This window comes from Mauremys reevesii, linkage group 10, assembly GCF_016161935.1.
Source record: "Mauremys reevesii isolate NIE-2019 linkage group 10, ASM1616193v1, whole genome shotgun sequence".
In the NCBI taxonomy this organism is placed as follows: Eukaryota; Metazoa; Chordata; order Testudines; family Geoemydidae; genus Mauremys; species Mauremys reevesii.
This window is the reverse complement of record NC_052632.1, coordinates 7,392,191-7,411,241: the sequence shown is the minus strand read 5'-3', so window position 1 is coordinate 7,411,241 and position 19,051 is coordinate 7,392,191. Positions and strand designations below refer to the sequence as shown.

The 19,051-nt window shown below is 46.7% G+C and overlaps 1 protein-coding gene and 1 long non-coding RNA gene across 7 annotated transcripts in view; one reads left to right on the top strand and one right to left on the bottom strand.

Moving 5' to 3' along the window:
• Positions 1-19,051, bottom strand: part of PCSK6 (proprotein convertase subtilisin/kexin type 6) — a 102,728-nt gene that overhangs the window by 5,002 nt on the left and 78,675 nt on the right. For all 3 annotated transcript variants that reach the window (XM_039490951.1, XM_039490950.1, XM_039490952.1), the window contains 4 exons: positions 12,636-12,738; positions 10,296-10,492; positions 8,760-8,847; positions 3,400-3,503 (listed from right to left, as the gene is read on the bottom strand). In XM_039490951.1, coding sequence (XP_039346885.1) covers positions 3,400-3,503; positions 8,760-8,847; positions 10,296-10,492; positions 12,636-12,738 — 492 coding nt within the window. The remainder of the gene's footprint in view (positions 1-3,399; positions 3,504-8,759; positions 8,848-10,295; positions 10,493-12,635; positions 12,739-19,051) is intronic.
• LOC120373084 overlaps positions 1-19,051 on the top strand; it is a 28,549-nt gene that overhangs the window by 7,969 nt on the left and 1,529 nt on the right. For 3 of the 4 annotated variants that reach the window (XR_005585363.1, XR_005585365.1, XR_005585364.1), the window contains exons 4-5: positions 13,337-13,470; positions 15,001-15,790. This is a non-coding gene — a long non-coding RNA (uncharacterized LOC120373084). Of the gene's footprint in view, positions 1-13,336; positions 13,471-15,000; positions 15,791-19,051 lie in introns of those variants that run through there. The other variant, XR_005585366.1, reaches the window with a different exon arrangement.

The window sequence follows — 19,051 nt, the reverse complement described above, 5'->3', positions numbered from 1 at the left end:
AGGAGTCTGCTCTGTTCCAGAAGGCTGCGGCAGAATAAACAAGCTGCCTGAGACTATTGTGCCAGCTGGACTCTAAATGGTTCCTCAGCTCATGCCCACATCCCAGGCCCAGCGAAGACCCAGCTAACCCAACAGCCTGGCTAGAAAGGACCTTCAGGAGAAGCCGACAGGCCTGGGTGTGCAGCTAGGTGTAGCCTGACATTTTTAGGAGCACGCACACTGGCCAAGCCCTCCAGCGCCCACACCCTCCGATCTCCACTGACTTTCTGACTGTTTTTCACCCTGCTGTTAGATACCCCAGACAGAGACACCACGACAAAGTACCAGCCCAGCGTTGTCCCCTACACGGCCGGCCCTTTGTGCACATGGTTAACTTTCAGTTGGGAAGGTTCGGAGCCAGGAGAAGATGGCAGGAAAGGCAAGCAGGAAAATCTGTAAGTAGGGAAGGTCACAGGGTTTGCAGGAACAGCGCAGCCCACCAATCTCTCCCTCTCTTCCTGCACCAGCATCCTCCTCCGGCTGCAGCCAGTTCCTGATGCTTTGAGGAAGGGAAAATCAACATTCCACAACACACCTAAGCAAATGTTATGGCCAGGATGCAGCAAAGGGGGCCACCTCGCCCTACTCCTCACAACCTCTTTGGGTTATGTGTATGCTGCATTGTAAATCCGGGTCTATGGGACCTGGGCTTATGGAGTCGGTGTTTCCAAGCCCGCACTTTAGCATCCACACTGCATCATAAACCTGGGTTTATGACTGCTGGACCCGGGTCTCAGCTGTGCTGACGAATCCTACTGCACCACGCAGACCTTGATCGGGTCTGCAGCTTGACCTGCGTCCACACTGCAGAAGGACAGGGCCTACATTCAGGTTCTGACCCACCCCTTTAGCGGGGCCCAGGACCTGGATCCTGAGTGTCTGGGTGACCTGAGTCAGACTGATCGGTGTGTGGACAGCAGCGGAGCTTGGACTCAGACCTGACACAGAGCCTGGGCTTAATATACAGTGTAGACATACATGGCTGGGCCAGGCTCCCAGGAAAGTCCTGCTCCTTTTTGTTGTGACCACCAGGTGGTGCTATGTTATAGCGCAGTCTCCATGCAGCCTCCTCCTCCTGCAGCTGCTACTGTGCTTCAGCGCTGCCAGCCTCTGCGGTTCTTTGCCAGTTTGGGCTACTTTTGAGAGGCCTCGGCAAGCAAAAATCTTGAATCAGCAACAACGGGTGACTTTTGGGGGGTACAAGTTACCTTCTTGGGTGACTAGATACCCCAGGCAGAGAGAGACAAAGTACCAGTCTGGCGTTGTCCCCTTCACACCAGCCCTTCATGCATATGGGAAGGTTCAGAGCCATGAGAAGATGACAGGAAAATCAAGCTGGAAAAACTGCACTTTGGGAGATTTTATGTAGAGCCCAGCTGCTCCCCTGTCCCTGTCTCTTTGCTGCCCCCTGGTGGCCTGGCAAATGTCCAGCACAAGTGCAGGTAGACCCAACCCACTTCCCCCAGGCGGCAGAAGCAGGGACGTCCCTAGCTATTCTGGGGCCCTACACAGTTCCCCCCGCAGGGTTGGCTTGGGGAACAGGGTGGGGACAACGCCCCAGTACCCACCGAAGGCACGGCTGGGGCCGGGCCGCTGCACTTCCCTTCCTGCCACTGGTGAGTGCAGGCCCAGCCCTGCTTCAGTCCTCAGGAGAGTGGGGTGGAGCAGGGGCGGGGGCCATGGGAAAGAGGTGGAGCAGGGGCTGGGGCGGCACGCAGCTGCGCAGGGCACCAGGAAATGCGGTAGGCTGAGCGGTTCAGGCTGAGAACAGATTACTGTGGCAGGAGCTCAGTTTCCGGATGATAGTAACGAGAGCCAGACTTGATTTTATTTTCTGGAAAACATTGCTGAGATACTGTAGGGACTAACAGCAAGAAACCCAGACTGATGCACTCTGAGCAACAGCGCTTCCTTCTCATGCGTTCACATGTTCTAGGTGCTGCTTACACCTTGATCTACTGCTTAGCTGTTCGATAGGTAATATTTACAGGGACACCATCAGCTTGAAACCCAGTCATATTGTTAAAACGCATGTCCTGTGTCACCGGCTAATGTTTGTGGTTTCACAATTAGTATTTTCCTACTTTTAAAAATAATTTTTCTCTCACTGTTGCTGCGTGAGAATAAATCGATCACTCCCCTCTGATTGCCTCACCTGCACTCTCCCCACTAACCCGTCTCCCAGCATTTAGTGCAACGTTCCAAGCCCCAGAGCCACCATATTTTTATTTGTAAAGTCAATCTGTTCCCCAGGATGTGAAAGTTCTCCTCTCTCCCCGAAATTAACCTGGCGTGAAGATCAGGACCGGCAGTAGAAGTCCTGCCCCAGCGATGGGTTCAAAGTCTGATATTTTGGGCCCATGGCATAAATGGGAGCTGGATCCTTTTTCAGTGGGGGAGATTCCCAGCAATCCCTTCTAACTAATCATGCAATGACCCGAGGTAACAGACTTCAAACTCTTGCCATTTTTATGTACCGAAAAGCTGTCTTAGGTCATTTTTAGAGGGCTCCCCCTGAGCCTTGTTCAACTAAAGCGCCTGGCTTCACAGGTGTAAGAATACAAAAAATAAAATAAAATTTAAAAAATGTAAAAAAACACTCCCTAAAGCATTTGTAAAAGACAACTGCTTCTGCTGTCCATCCAGCAGACACAGCATCCACGGCAGCACGGAAAAGGGTTTGCTGGGCACTTGTGAGCAACGTGACCATCCCAAGCTCAAAGTGACTGACCCCCCCCCTTTATGTTTGTACCGCACCTACCACCATGGGGCTCAACCTGGTTGTGACTTTTAGGCCCCATTTACTTCTATACATGCACATGCAGATGGTGAGGGCAGAGGAGTGGCATTGTTGTAGCTCACCTGGAGAGAATTCTTCAACAGGGGTAACCCTATCAAACACCCTGAGAAGGACTCGGTCTGTTAACAGGGCCAGCTATAGGCACCAGTGTTCCAAGCATGTGCTTGGGGCGGCACTTTTCAAGGGGCGGCACTCCGGCTTTTTTTTTTTTTTTTTGCTTTGGTGGTGGCTAAAAACCTGGAGCCAGCCCTGTCTGTTAAAGACCGGGGGCCGCGGTCCCCGTGGAAAAGCAGCATGGTGGGATGCTTTCCCTTTGCTGTGCTGGGTTTTTCACGGCGAGCGAAACGCCCTGAGCCCACACAGCCGTTTATTTTCCTTCCACAAGCTGCTGGGTTAATTTTTGCACTGACCCAACGACGCTGCTTCAAAGTGCACCTTATGCTCTATAAGGCCAGGTGCTGTTGCACTGCAGAGCAGCGAGCTCACGGCTCAGGCACAGAGGGCTGGGTTTAAGGCTGTTTGGAGAACGACTCGGGACCCCGCACAGATGAAGAACGTACCGACACATGTCTGGCAGCTCGTGTGGCACCTCTCACATTTCCGGGTCTCTTTGCTGAAGTACATGCCTGGCTGGCATTCTGGGAGACAGCCTGCTCCTAATGGGCTGTTGGAAAAGCAGGGAAGAAAGTTTTACCAAAACACACACATACTCCCCCAGTCCCTAGTGATTTCACCATCGAGAGGTTTAATACAAGCCTCTGTTTAAGGACTGGGCAGCCTGAGGCAGCTGTGTACCACCTTCCCCAAAGCAAAGTGAACCCAGCAGACCCAGTCTCCAGAGGATCTGCCCTGGGTAAGGGAATTCTTATGTGGCACAGAGCCATTGTAGTTGCTTCAACACCAGCCCCTCCCTGCTCTGTTGCAGGGAACATGATCAGTGTTTTCCTACACCCGTCTGTAATAATTATGCCAAAAGATTGGCTTGCTGTAGCGTGGCCAGGATCAGAGCAGCACAACTGTGGCTTATAGCTTAAAGCCCCCCCCCCACGTACACCCTAACTTGCATTCAATGACCGCAGCCAAGGACTGGGCCCAGGAAGCCAGATTTTCTGCGCTGGGCAAGATCTGCTTGGCGCAGCAGAGAAGAGGGGTTGTTTTTTCTGGTTCTATGCCTGGCCCCAGTGGCTGCTCTAAGCTACACCAGCTGGCCCAAGGGACTGTCTGTCAGCTGGCCGGTCAAGTCTGGTTCACTGAGACCAAGCTCAGGCCCCAGTCACATCTTGGTGGGGGCTGCCACAGGGATCCAATTGCTGGATTGGAGCATTAATAATTGGTTTACGGCCCTTTCCAGGACATCGCCCTAAACACACAAGAAGAAAGTGAAGATTATTTTAATCTGTACTTCCGTGGCCCCCTCTGCCTGCCCCCAAATATTGTGTTATTGGGGGCAGCGTGGTTTAGCAGATAGCCCAATAGACTGAGGATCAGAAAGGGTTTCTAACCCAGCTTGGCCACCGACCTGTCGCGTGACCCTGGGCGAATCACTTCAGCCCCCGGGCCTCTGCTTCCCTCCCCTTTGTTTGTCTTGTCGTCTATTTAGATTATACGCTGCTCAGGGCAGAGCCAGCCTCTCACTATGTGTTTGTGTACAGGGCCTAGCACAATGGGGCGCTGATTTCAGTGTGCTACTGTAATACACGAATGCCCAAAACAACAACGACGTTTAAAAACACGTGAAATACAAAAGCACAGCACCGCTACCCGCTGCCTTCTCTCCCAGCTGGACAGAAGGCATCTGGAACTAAGCCATCACTTCAAAAGACATTCAAATCCTTCTAGGGATGCACCGCTCCCCCCCGCCTTTCAAAAAAACCTGCTGCAGGATCTTTAATGAAGTGCTCAAGAGGAAAGGGAGGGTTTTTAAAAAAAATAAAAATAAAAGACATGGGCAGCTGGCCCAACTCTTCGAAAGGCCTGTAACACAGAACACTGTTAGATCTTTGCAAGACAGAGAGATCATATCAAGGGTTTCTCTCTTGTAGAGGGTGTTTCTTCTTTACTACCAGGATGCCGGGCTTTTGAGGAATTAAGCTGTTTGTTTTTTATTCACTGATTGGTGACTCATGCCGAGAGTGCCAGCTCTTTGGGGCAGGGGCTGTTTTTTGTTCTCTGTTAGTGCCATGGGGTCCAGGTCCATGACTGGGGGTCCTGGGGGCTACAGTAATACAAATAAATCCTCATTATTTTCTCAATACTGTTTGATTCTGAAGACTAGCAAGAATTCCTTTGGATTCGTGCAGCCTAAATCCCGAGGGCCACATCAGACTCCTGGCTCCTCATTGTGCTGAGCAGTTACATGCCCGAGCAGTCCTAGGGCGCTGGCTGTTCGCTCACGTGAGTATGGGGATCACAACTGGGCCTCAAACTTTGCAATGTAGCTTCCAAGGATAAGGTGCCACAAGCCTTGCAGTTGCTCTCAGCTGAGCAGAGCAGGGTCCTACCTACAGGAAGGATGGATTGGATGGTGTTGCAGCATCCACAGTTACTACAGCTACCACGGATTAAATCTAAACTTTATTACACTAGTATTTGGTGGCCATTATATGGACCCCAAAAGGTACCATGTTTTGAAACAGCACGTGTGCAAATGATCTGGGTTCGGATCCTGCCAGCCACGTTCACAGTACGTAGAAGACCAGCCCTTACGCTGTGATTACTCCTATTGGAACCAACAGGTCTGTGTGTGCAGAACGGCGTTACTCCATGGGAATAAGGGTGGTAGAATCTGGGACTTAGCTTTTAGTGTGCCCAGTGTATAAAGTGTGTTTTTAATCAGAGATGGGCCAAAGCCCAGAAATTCAGGCCCAGACCCCTAATCCAAGGAGTTCTGATCCAGACTGGACCCATCTGTAGTTTAACACAAAGCCCTCCGAACAAAAGGCTTTGCTGCACTCGCAAGCCAGATGTGATTGACCGCTCAGCCGTGCTCTGAAAAACCATAGCCCCCCCCACGGACCCTTCTCTAGGTTTCAGAAATGAGCAGAAACAGAAAGTTCTTATTGGAGACGCTTCTGTTGGGCCCTTACTGCTTTAATGTGACAGAGAGGATTTGGATTCCCAGCTTAAAAGGGAGGTAGCTTTCTGTGGCTTACACCTGACAACCGCTTCCCAGTTCTCTTTTCTGAGGGACTGCAGAACCTTTCGGCGCTACCAATTTTTACTTCTGTGAAGCAGTGCTGTTCAAAGAGTCACTCCGGTCCAAGTACAGCCTGTTGACTGAATCAGACAGCTACGCACACGCCAGCAGAGGAGAACCAAATTCAGGACAGTGGTCACATGGGCTCAGCACTTCCAGTTTCAAACACTGAGACAAAACATCCCAGTTTCACACTTTTACTTTAATGGGGGAGAATTTTTAACTACGGGACTTGGGCTTCCGAAGACACTTCTGAAAATGAGCCCACGCCCTCAATCCCCAGTAGCACTGAACTCCCACCCAGCACAGCTGGGGTAAGAAGAGACAATGGTGGCTCTAAGCTGCCTTTCTACCTCCTCTCACTGTAGGGCTGGGCCCAGGGGCGGCTCTAGGTATTTTGCCGCCCCAAGCATGGCAGGCAGGCTGCCTTCGGCGGCTTGCCTGCAGGAGGTCCCCGGTCCCACAGATTCAGCAGCAGCCTGCAGGAGGTCCGCCAAAGCCGCAGGACCAGCGGACACTCCGCAGGCATGCCACCGAAGGCAACCTGCCTGCTGCCCTCGCGGCGACCAGCAGAGCACCCCCCGTGGCTTGCTGCCCCAGGCACGTGCTTGGCGTGCTGGTGCCTGGAGCCGCCTCTGGCTGGGCCCAGTGCAAGTTAGCACCAAAGGAGCCATCTTGATTGTGTGTGTGTGTGTGTGTGTGTGTGTGTGTGTGTGTGTCTGTGTTTTTTTCCAGGAGCTGAGACTCCGAATTGCCATGCATAAGGGGCTATAGTTATGCCAGTATCCTCCCTGGGGACACTGACTCTGGTCTAAGCGTGACTTTTTGCAGGTTAGCTTATGTCACTTGGGAAGGGTTTAAGCTACCAAAATTAAATAAATAAACAAACAAATAAATAAGTAAAGTCACTCATATTGAAATAAGAGTGCCCACATGAGCTTTTGGTACCGGTGTAACTATATCTGTACAACTAGACTGCTATAGCTATATTGGTATAACCGGTAAAACTTTCCTGTTTAAATACGGCCTGAATAAGGGACCTCTGTGTTTGTAGTATGCATTTTAAATGCACCCAAAATAGATATTTATAGGATCAACCCAATAACTCCTGTCACTAGGTAAACATCCCTTGTTTTGAAAAATCGGCTGCAGGGGATGTGCTGAACCGGGGAAGGTTCTGAAGTAGCTCCCTGAGGCTCATGTAGAAACCGTACGTTGTATAATATTCAATGTAAGCATTTTTATTTGGTCTTTTTTCCTTTTAGATGTCCTCCCCACATCCCCACCCCCAGCCCAGCTTATAAACAAACCCAGCAAAGGGAATTTAAATCAGACAGCATTAAGGGGATTAGAAAGAGCCAGTGAGAGCCAGAAGTGAGGTGGGAGACAGGAGCCCCATGCTGCATGGAGCTGAGCTCTCTCAGCTCCTGGTGATGTCCATGCTGGGACAGAGTACTCGGCAGCTGGCAGGGGTAGGCCCATCTAGAGACAACAGGCCTGGCTCCGATTCCCATGGACCTTAACAGGGGCTGGAGTAGGTGTAACGCGAGCATGATAGATAACATCATGCCTGTTAGCAGACTGAGGCCAGGTCTACACAATAAAGTTTTCACGGCCAGCACTCTTGGATAGGGGGAAGGAAGCACCACCCCACTAGCCAACAAAAACCCCAGTGCAGACACAGCTATGTTGACAGCAGAATGCTTCTGTTGACATAGCTAATGTCATCTGGGATGGCGGTGTTACTACTCTGACAGAAAAACTCCTGTTGGCATAAGCCCCGTCTAACACTAAGGGACTTCACCGGTATATCTATATTGCAAAGCATCTTCAGAGTGTAGACAACATCAAAGACACAAGTCCAAATGGTGGTCGGTGGTCAGCTAACAATCTGGGGCTGATTCTCCTCTCACTTAGACTGACTCCACTGACTGCCATGGATTTACTCCCAGATTTACACCACTCTAAAGACCATTGATCGAAAGCCCATTTAATTAATGGAAGGCTTTATATTGACTTCTGTGGGCTTTGGATCAACCCTAAACGATGGGGAAATGAGACTTTTCTTTATCAGTGACAACAACAATAAAAATAATAATACTTAGCAGTGCCATCTGAGGCCCACTCAGGGCTATCTATACGTGCAATGTGGCACTTCTATACCACAGTGATGAGTGCTGTAGATAAATTGATGGAATGTACATAGTGCTTTTCAGCTACAGCAGTGTTTCCCAAACTTGAGACGCCGCTTGTGTAGGGAAAGCCCCTGTTGGGCCGGGCTGGTTTGTTTACCTGCCGCATCCGCAGGTCCGGCCAATTGCGGCTCCCACTGGCCATGGTTCACTGCTCCAGGCCCTCAGTCCATGCCACTTCCAGCAGCTCCTATTGGCCTAGAGCAGCGAACCACAGCCAGTGGGAGCCGCGATTGGCCGGACCTCCAGATGCGGCAGGTAAACAAACCGGCCTGGCCCAACAGGGGCTTTTCCTATACAAGCAGTGTCCCAAGTTTGGGAAACACTGAGCTACAGGATGAGTTATGTTATATAATGATTGCTCCCTCCTTTGAATTTCCTGGCTTTTGGCAATTTGGATCACAGTCGTAGTGTTATTGAAACATAAATATCTATTTTTTAAATTCCGCTTTTTGATTTATCATAATGTGCAGATTTCACATCAGTTTCTTTAGTTTAATATAGAGACAAACATTTTGAAAGTTAATTTTACCTGAATCCATCCTTGCATAGAATATGTTTATCTGGATCACTAGCACATTTTTTACAGCTTTGATGACATTCAAGACAGAGTTTTTGACCTTTTAGAAACAAAGAAAGTCAGTACAAATAAAATCTGCCCAGAGAAATGCAAGCAGCAGTCTAGCCACAATGCACAAGAAAGATCTTATGAGTTGAAAAGTCCTGCAGTTCAGCAGCTATTTGCAGGCAACAGCTTACAGAGGTGGAACAGCATTTTCGTCATACCGTGAACCCTTTCTATTAAAAGGACATACAGATGGGTGGTGTTCAGACTATGTGGATAACTCAGAGGGACACACACACAGTAAATACTTGCTTGATTAAGCCAACTCGGCTAGGAGTTTTATGATGTTTCTGATTCAATATATGCTGCTTCTCATAGATATCAAATTATCCCCAGACATTTCAATAGGCCAGAAGCTGCATAAATTTGTGTGGGTTCTTACACATACTATGGGCTCAATCCAACTCTCATTGAAGTCAATGGGAGCCTTTAATGGGAGTTGGATTGGGCTCTAGATTGTCCAAATCCTCACTCAGACAAAGCTCGCATTGACTTCCATGGGGTGTTTTGTGCTGATGGGGCCTCATGGATACATTAAGTATAGACTGATGTCGATCCACCGTGTGAGTAAAGTGAAGCAGCAGCATTTCTATCCCTGCCCACAGCTCGACTTACTAAACATGTTCACAGTGCTGTCCATGGCTACTCATTACAGACACAATGGAACAAAAGGGAGTATTGGCAGGAAGGGCTGGGGGAGGAACGACATTCCAGCCGTTAGACTCACAAATGTGACCTTTAATATTATGGGGAAAAACAGTATTTACAATGGGATATTGGGAAATGTCACTTTGTTTTAAATTCCCCTCCGTTCTCTGTTCAATGGCTTGCATTGGTTACCTCTTTTCTTTCTCCACCCCGTCCCTGGCAAGTGATCCAAAGCAAAACACCTTAGCGAGACAGGTGGAATAATAATAAATAATAATAATAATGCCTACTGAACTGCAGCCATGGCAATTAATAGTTACATTTCTCTAGTTGGGGTTTCCACCTTTGAAATAACGACTAAGGTGGAATTTTCCATAGGTATCTAAGTGAGTTAGGTGATTAAGGTCTGGTCTATACTACAGAGTTAGGTCAACGCAAGGCAACTTATGTCAATCTAACTATGGAAGTGTCTACACTTAAATTTTGAGTTTGTCACCGTGTGCCTCTTAATGAGGATGATCAGTCCAATTTTTGAAGAGGCACTGTGTATTTTTTCTTGCACTGGCTCACGTTACTGTAGCATTCTGGTTGTCATCACTAGTAGCAGCAACAGTGCCATGTTCAACTTGACTGCAGTAGAGATCTGCCTGTTAGATGCTGATTCAAAGGCTCATCACATGGAGGCTCTACCCTGACATTTTAGATTTCTTAAATTCTTCCATTCATGTTCATTTGGGGGAAAAAACCACCCCCCACATTCTCATGCTCCAATCTGTAGACGGTTCACATCCTTACTTTCATCGGCGTAAAACCCAGCTGGACAGAACACCACACATGCATTTGTTTCCTGGTGGTGATAGAAACCGCGTTGGCAAGATGTACACTGGTTTCGGCCCCTGCCCGTGCAGGTTTCGCACCCCTTCTGGCATCTTCGGCATCTCCTACTTGCGTTATCCCCAAAATACCCCGAAGGGCATGAGCTCACACACACCCTGGAGAAGAATTAAACAAACCAGACATATAATCAATGTCCGAGGACTCACTTCCGCCAGATGCATCCAGCAAAGCCAACAAGAATGGAGGCCACTCAACGCCTCACTGGATTGGCCACGATAAAGAGATTACACTAAGGCAAAAAGGTACGGTGATAAATCTAGGGACCAGACAGTGAGCAAGGGGCTAAACTTTCTATTCTACATAGGTTCTTATGATGCCTTCATCACCATGGTATCAGAGTGTCTTCCAGGAGCGCATTAAGCCATGCGACTAATATTGGCCACCTGTAGTTCATCATTCTCAGCTCAGCTTCTCTTTCCTCCTGCACAGGTGCTCAGGAGAAGGCTTAGAAATAAACCCTTTAGGAGACGGAGGAAGAAGAAAGCCTTTGGGGAAGCATCTGGTACTACTGTCTCATTGTTCCTTATGTTCTTCTGTCTGTATCCCTCCGTGGTCCCTTATCTTATACTTAGTTTGTCATGTCTCTGGGGCATGGATCATCTTTTGGTTCTTTGTACAGCACCTAGCACAATGGACTAGGGCTCTTAGGTGTTAAGGCAATATAAATTATATTAGGACTAGGTTGAACCTCAGGTTAAAGGAGATTTTGTGGCTCCTTTCTTTGACCTTGAGGAAATCCCTTGCTAGCTGCACCTATGTTCTTGTTTCTGCTGAGTCATTCCACCAAGTTAGAGGTGTTTGGAAAAAATTACTATTAAGCACTGTCGTAGCATGATCTTTGTGGAATTAGATATTCAGATGGGATTGCTTTGTAAAATACAAGTTGCAATAACCAAGTCTGAACTGATAGTATGCAATCATCTCATGTGAGATACAAATCAATCCAAGAGAGGATTTAGGTGTCAGGACGTCTAGGTGTTGGGGCAGTACGTGTGCTGGCTTCAAAGGATTATACTACCAAGTATAAATTAAACAGATGCACATTTACACATCTGAAAAGCAAAAGCGTATGGATCCCAGTTCCCAGAAGGTACAGTATTCTCAGCTCATTAAGTCTGGTGTTTAGCTGTGCAAGTGCTTGCTTCTCATTTGGTATTTATTGTAAAGAAATGCTGCTTATGCAATTAACTCCAGCACTTGCTTGTCTGACTGTATCAGTGGGATGGTTACTGCACACCAGTCATCCTACCAGACAGCTCCCCTCATCAGTATTTTTACTTGCAGAATTACTAGATCATTTCATCCTTTAAAACAATCTACTCCTATTTATTCTTTATTAATTATCAAGATGTAAACTGAATTTCAGTGGTTGGGAATGGTCTTTAAAACCGCTCCCATAAATAGCATGGGATTCAAAGGTTCTTACAGTTCCCCCAATGTTAACGCACACTGACTTGATAACTAGTTCTATGGGCAAACATTTCAAAAGAGCCAAAGTGATTTAGGCACCTACACCCCATTTTCAAAAATAATTTAGGCCCTTCAGAGCCCAAGTCTCATGGGAAACACCAGTCAAATGGAAACAACTTTTAGTAACTACCCATCAAAGTGGCACTGGAATCGGTGACCTTTAATGATTTAATGTTCTAGGGCACTCATCACCACATGATCTGAGTAGCATCAAAACATTAACAATGCCCTAGAAGGCAGGGAAGTATCATTGTCCTCCTTTTATAGGTGGGGCTTGGAGAGATTGAGTGACTTGCCCAAGGTCACCCATGGTATAAGCAGGAAGAGGAGCCAGGTCTGGTGAGCCCTGGGGCTCTGCCTTAACCACAAGACCATCCTTCCTCCCCACCACAGGCAACTGGTTCATCTTTCTATTAACAGATCTCAACCAGGCTTCTCTTTCAGATGATATTTCATTAAACTAGAGTGTTCATCATACACTAACTTGTGAACAAAACAATGGCCTGGTGGTTAAAGCACTGAACAAGGATGCAGCAGTTCAAGGTTCAGGTTACAAACTCCATATAAGACCTCAGGCAAGTGACTTCATCTCTGTGCCTTATTTTCCCATCTGTAAAATGGGACCAATAATGCTCCTGCACTACCATCCTTTGTCTGTTTAGATTATGAGCTATTTGGAGGAAGGGGGCTGTCTCTTATTAGTAGCACATTCAGCTCCTAGCACAAAAGGGCCACTGCTGTAATGCAAATAAATAATAACATCATTACCTGCCAGCTTTAACACTTCCAAGACTGTAATGGATGCAATTCAAGCACTGATCTGCATTAGGACCATCGCAGCCTTTGTTGCCACATTCAGGATGACATGGACCTTAAAAGGAGAGAAAGAGATTTTTGCTGAAAGAATTGGCACAAGCTCTTCCAAGCACACCCCAGAAGTGTTAATGTCCCATTGCCATGTGTGTAAATGTATGAGGTGCTGAGAAGCTATATTGAGGGGGGCTAACTCCGGAGAAAGATAAAACAGGATAGATTTGGCCCTGCTGCTTTGAGAATTTTAAAATTAACACGAACCCTTGGCACAGAAGAGCCAGAAAGCCATTTCAGTCGATTTGTCAACAGTCCCCCTAACATGTATGTAGAGGAGGGGGACAGAGAGTTACCATACACAGTATCCAACAGCCAAAGGACAAACTGCTGCCATCAAATAAGACTTCATGTCCATGTTCTATATGTATAGAAAAAAATTCGCACAAACATACATGTGTTTATGTTAATATGTGCTTTGATTTTGTGTTCATGTGTGCTTCTCTCCTAAGCAACGACTGAGCATTTATATTATCTGGCTAGTTTAATAATATTTAGCTATCAATGGTAACAGATCCATATTCATATGTTACTAATTCAGATTGGTTATAGAGTGACAAAGTTAAGAAGGAATGATAGAAAAGAGCCTTATCTCTTTAAAGGCAGGAAATGTGCTGTAACCAGGTCGACACTTCCAGCTAGGACAATTATTTTCCAATAGCATCGTCCAATCAGATGTGAAGGTGGCAGTTGGAAGAAAACTATATGTGCATATACACCGCCAAAAAAGAAAGAGGTAAAAGTGATATAGGAAATACAGGGACTGAAATCTCTCCCAAAGCAGTGACTATGAGCCTGAAAGCCCTTCAAAAACCTACCCTGGCCATCTCATATGATACTAGTCTATCACCATCAGAGGAAACAGCTTTGTGGGGCATAACAAAAGTAACTGAGGGGGGAGGGTGACCCTAGAGACAAAGGCAGAGAAGGGAGACAAGAGGCACTGGATACCAGGCTGTGTCTCTGACAGCCGTCTGGCCAACATACTCGTGTACACTTGGGAAATTCTGCAGTGACTTCCCACCGTTGCTACCTCCAGCTTGACTCCACCCAAGTTACCAACACTGGGGGCTCTGGCGTAGCCAGGCCATTAGCTGCTGCCAGTGTTTTAAGCACTGTGAGTGAAATGCTGGCCCCCCTGAAGTCAATGGCAAAACTCGCATTGACTCTCACGGGGTCAGGATTTCACCTTGTGTCATCTAACGCTGCTCAAAGCAGGTCTAATACATATACGTAATGCAATGTCCCTGGGAGAGTTACTGGCAGTAGGGATTGAACCTTGGACCTCTGGATCTAAAAGCATGAGCCGCTATTGCCTGAGCTAAAAAAATGTGCTTTTATTGGTCAAGGCTGTAGCAAGCTTACTAACCTCAATGTGGTCCAGCCACCACTGGAGGGGACATATCACACTGGTTACATAGTTCTATCACAGAGCTGAGCCCGTGTTCCACCTTTGCATTTCTTGATCTTCCCAAACAACATTCTTTTCCCCTCATAATTTAGCATTTGCCCTTAGCCTTTCCCCATCCCTACAAAAATCTCAGCCTCTGCCGACAGCCCGGTCAATAGAGTCTTTTGTTTTGTTTTGTTATAAAGAGTCTTGCACACACATCCCCCATATCTACACTGACACCAGCCTCACTTTTGCATTTCCCCCCATCCTTTCCAGTTCCAGCTGCATTTTGTGGGTGGCAGTGTCCTGTTTGGCTTTTTGTGGAATGTTTTTCTGAAGGGTTTGGAACCAACCCCGTCTCCATGTGCAAGGAAATAGCAGATCTTTCTTATTCCCCTGACATCGGCACGACCAATTTGTGGTAGGGGCGATGAGACATGTCATTTTTCAACTTTTAATTTTGTTCCTTTCCACAGTCCCCCTTGTAGCATCCATTTCTTTACTGTCAGTGTGTGGGCTGGTGGATATGTCCAGGCTGCTCAGAGCAGCCCATCCCACTTTCCTCCCACACGACTGTGCGCACCACTGCAGCACCAACAGCTGTAAGGGAATTTGGAGGCTCTCTTATCCAGCCTAACTCTAGTGCCCTTCCTCCCAGAAACAGGCTTGTTTTAGATGCTCAGAGAGCACAGCTTGACCCCTCTCTCCTTTTCACACCAACCACCTGGTTAACTTGCCCAACCTTCAACACAAAATGTTGCAAGTGCAGCCCCATGACAGACTGTAGCATGCTCCTGAGATGCCACCCCCCTAGTTCACAGCAACCATGCTCAAGCGCTGTTCTGCATCTTCATGTTTTGTTTCTTATCTCAGGTGAATCTTGAGAACGATGCTCGATTGGCCACTGGGTGACCGAAGACTCGTGTTTACCCAGGGACCAGCAGAACCAGCATGGACAGCAACAGCACACGTTGCCTCATGCTGCTCCGGAACCCACCTCCAAAAAGGGGAGAGTAGGTCTGTGTTTCTACTGCCCATTCAATTCTGACTTCTACAGAGAGCAAGAGTCCATGCTATGGTGGAGACACCGGGAACAGGACTGACACCATCTAGGTCAATGATCTAGCAGATGGCAATAGCTTTTAGTTGCTGTGCCATCTGTGGCTGGATTTGAACTGGTGACCTAGAAGTCAGAGGGTTTATATCCCATTGTCTAGTCCTTGAACCTATATTTTATTATGAATATTTTATCTATTGACAATTGAACTACAATGTTATATTCTCCTAAAGCCTCTGCAACTCAAACACTAGGCAATGCCAGACTGCAGTACTCTGCTACCATTGAGACTTTGTAATGATACACTGTGCCAGAGGCGCTGGCTGGGAGATGGAAAGAGTTGAACCAACTCAACCTTCATTTTAGAGACTTCTCCAACTGCTTCCACTAGGCCAACTCTCTTGAGATGCGCTGAAGCTGACTTCTGGAACTAGCAGCTTCACTTGGTCCAGAGGAAAACAGAGAAGTGGGATATGGGAAAAGAGTAGAGGTGGACGAATAACAATTTTTAAACTCACTGGCAATTCCGAAAAAAATTGTAAAAAACTTGTTTGGCGTCAAAACCAAAATGAAAATTTTCATTGAATCAAAAAGTTTTAAAAAAAATCATTTTCGGGTTGAATGAAATGTTTTGTTTCAATCTTGAACATTTTGTCATGTTTTGGATTTAAAAAAATAAAATTAAAGGAAATTTTTCAACAAAAGTGATTTTGAACAGAAAAATTACAACGTTTTGATGTGTTCAGGATTTGATTTTGTTTTCAAGAAAAACTATTTGGCAAAATTGACACAAATTCACAAAATGTTTTAGTGTCACCGAATCTGCATTGTTCTTTGAAAAAAAAAATGTTTTGTGGGAAAAATTTTGCCCAGTGCTAGAGAAGAGTTGTCTTAGTCTTAACATTCATGAGCTCCTTAACCTGGTAGGCTGGTGTTCTAGTAACTCGAGATGGGCCTGAAAATACTCTATAACTCACCCTGATCAAACTCTGGAAAAAAGTTTTGTTCTGAGGCACTTGGGCTACTTGTAAGCAGAGATCAGAAGGGTGGGTGTGCAGATAGGGAAGTGGCTGTGAAATAAAGGGGAATGGGTGTGGGAATGATTTGCTTCCAAAATTAGCTGGCGAACACAGAGCTCTCCAGAGAGTCCAATTTCATTACAGATGCAGGTTCATTAGATAGGACACATGTCTCTACTGCCTTAGTCTAAGAATTCAACTGCCCAGCTCACCTAGAACTTCTAGTCAAGCTTAAAAACCATCCGTACTGTACAGATTTTCAAAAACTATCCATTTGCACATTGCACCTCACCATGGTTTATAAGACCACAGGAAAAACAACAGTAGACTAGTGTGCAAATAATTCAATTATTTTTGGAACAAGCTGGAAAAGACAGCTGCAGCTGCATTGGTGGTAGTGTTAATCTGAGGGGTGTTAGTCCGTTCCAAAATTCTTTAAGTCAATCCTTCACTGACTCCTGAATTGTCAGTTTTGTTGGTGTGCAGGAAGGTATTGCATAATTAAGAGATGTATATGTTCAAAATGCAGCCCAACATTTATCTAGCAGCCATAATATTTATATGAAGAACATTTGCCAAACCAAAGCGATGCAGCTTTTCTTGCTAATCGTTTAGGTGCAATGTTAAAAGGCCCAAAGAACAGATCACTATTCAATAAAAATCCCATTATAGCTTCTCTTCTGTGGGCACCTTGTGAATTCTCTATGTCACATGTGTTGCTAAAGGTGCTGCATGTAATTATACAAGTTTATGCCGTAGAGAGAAATTTTTTTTTTAGCAGCCCTTCTCTCTCTTTCTCTGTCATGTCCGCTAGTCATTCATGGCACTGAAACAGTAACTACAAGGCAATTCTCACTTTGGCTGTAAGTTCCCAGAGGCAGAGACTGTCTCTAGACAATACCATAATATAAATAATAATAATAATGACGTAAAAGTCAATGGGTGGAGATAGGTTGGGCTGATTCTTATTTATACTAGGCCCCTGTATACTGATCTGGCCATAAAGGCACCACAAAGTCATGCAAATGTACTTTGAACTTCCTGCAAAGGAGCTGTAGGGTGGGTCTACACATACAGCACTGCAGCTGTGCCACTGTAGTGCGTCGGGTGAAGACGCTCTGTGCTGATGGGAGAGAGCTCTCCTGCCGGTGTAATAAAACCGCTTCTGTGAATGGCAGAAGCTATGTCTGCAGGAGAAGCTCTCCCGCCGACGTAGTGCTGTGAATACGAGCACTAATGTTTGCGTAACTTATGTTACTCAGGGGGGAGGTTTATTCACACCCTCAAGCGACATAAGTTATGCCGACATAAGCTGTAGTGTAGACATAACCTAAGTGTAAGGGCATGTCTCCACTGCAATAGGAGGTGTGACTGCAGCATGGGTAGACATACCTGCATTAGGTTTACCTGCACTAGCATGGCTAAAACTAGCAGTATAGATGTGGGGGCAGAGGCTTCAGTGCAGACTAATACCAGCCCATACCAGGGTCCCTGGCTCGAATGGCCTGCACTGAAGCTCATGCCACCATGTCTGCACTGCAATTTGTCACCGGGATACTGCGGGACATGCCACATCCGTCTGTGCTACAATCCCTCTTCGGACTGAACTGCAGCTACACCCTAAGTGAGAATCAGACCAGGACACATTTTTCACTGACCTCAGTTAATAAACCAGGGCTTCCTATTACAGCCTGTAAGTTTTTCCTTGAGCAGCCCCTGTACCTGTTGACTTGGATAATCTTTACAGTGTGGCGCAGCAGTCTTGTGGTGGTGCTTCACCCCACTGATGTGTTCTGTAAGTCCTGCTAGCCTCTACCAAGACTACAGAAGAGAGGTTGCTGCCACAGCTGTATCCTTGTTTTCCATAGGCTGGAATTTTCTAAGGGGCCAAAGGGAAGGGCCCAAACCCCAGAAAAATTCACTGGGAGATGTCGTCTAACTCTCTTAAGATGCTTTGAACAATCCCAACCTTAAAGAACAGCCAGCATCTGGGGCAGTAGGGTCAATTTCCATTGTAAAATATAAGAGACCAAATTCAGGCCTGGTGTTCTCAGCAGAATTTCTCCTATGGAGTCAACAGAGCTGCATTCGCATACACTCACTTACAGTGAAATGAACAAGGCGGCAAACTCAAAGCCAATCAAAGGAAATACTTTTTCCACTCAGCACATAATTAGCCTGTGGAGCTCATTGCCACAGGAAGTCATTGGGTAAGTCTACACTGCAAGGCAAGCCCAGGTTTAGTAGAACTTGAGTTAGCAGACTTCAGGTTTGTTAACCTAGGGCTTGAGTATCTACTCTTATTTGTTACCCCAGGTTAGGAATTGTTCAACCCCAGGTCCCAACATCGGGCCCCAACATCTACACTACATTATGGGGTCAAAATCCAACCACCCATATCCTAGAGTTCCCTGGTGCCCTCCCAAAATGAGGCCACTTTAGCTCTTTGCTTGTGGTGCAGTGTGGGAAAACGTGACTATCTACCAAACTTGACTGTCCAGAGGACGAAGAAAGTCAAACTGTGGAACTGTAGGATACTTTTGGCGGACTCCCAGAGCATGAGTCCAGTGGTGCTGCATCTACACTGCAAAGCAATAGGGCTTGAACCCTGATCTACACTACAGGGGAAATTCAATCTAAGCTACACAATTTGAGTTACGTGAATAGCGTAACTCAAATCAACGTAGCTTAGACCTACTTACCGCGGGGTCCATGCTACGTGATGTCAATGGGAGACGCTCTCCCATTGACTCCCCCTACTCTTCTTGATCTGGTGGAGTACAGGAGTCGACGGGAGAGCTATCTGCAGTCCATTTAGCAGGTCTTCACTAGACCCGCTAAATCAACC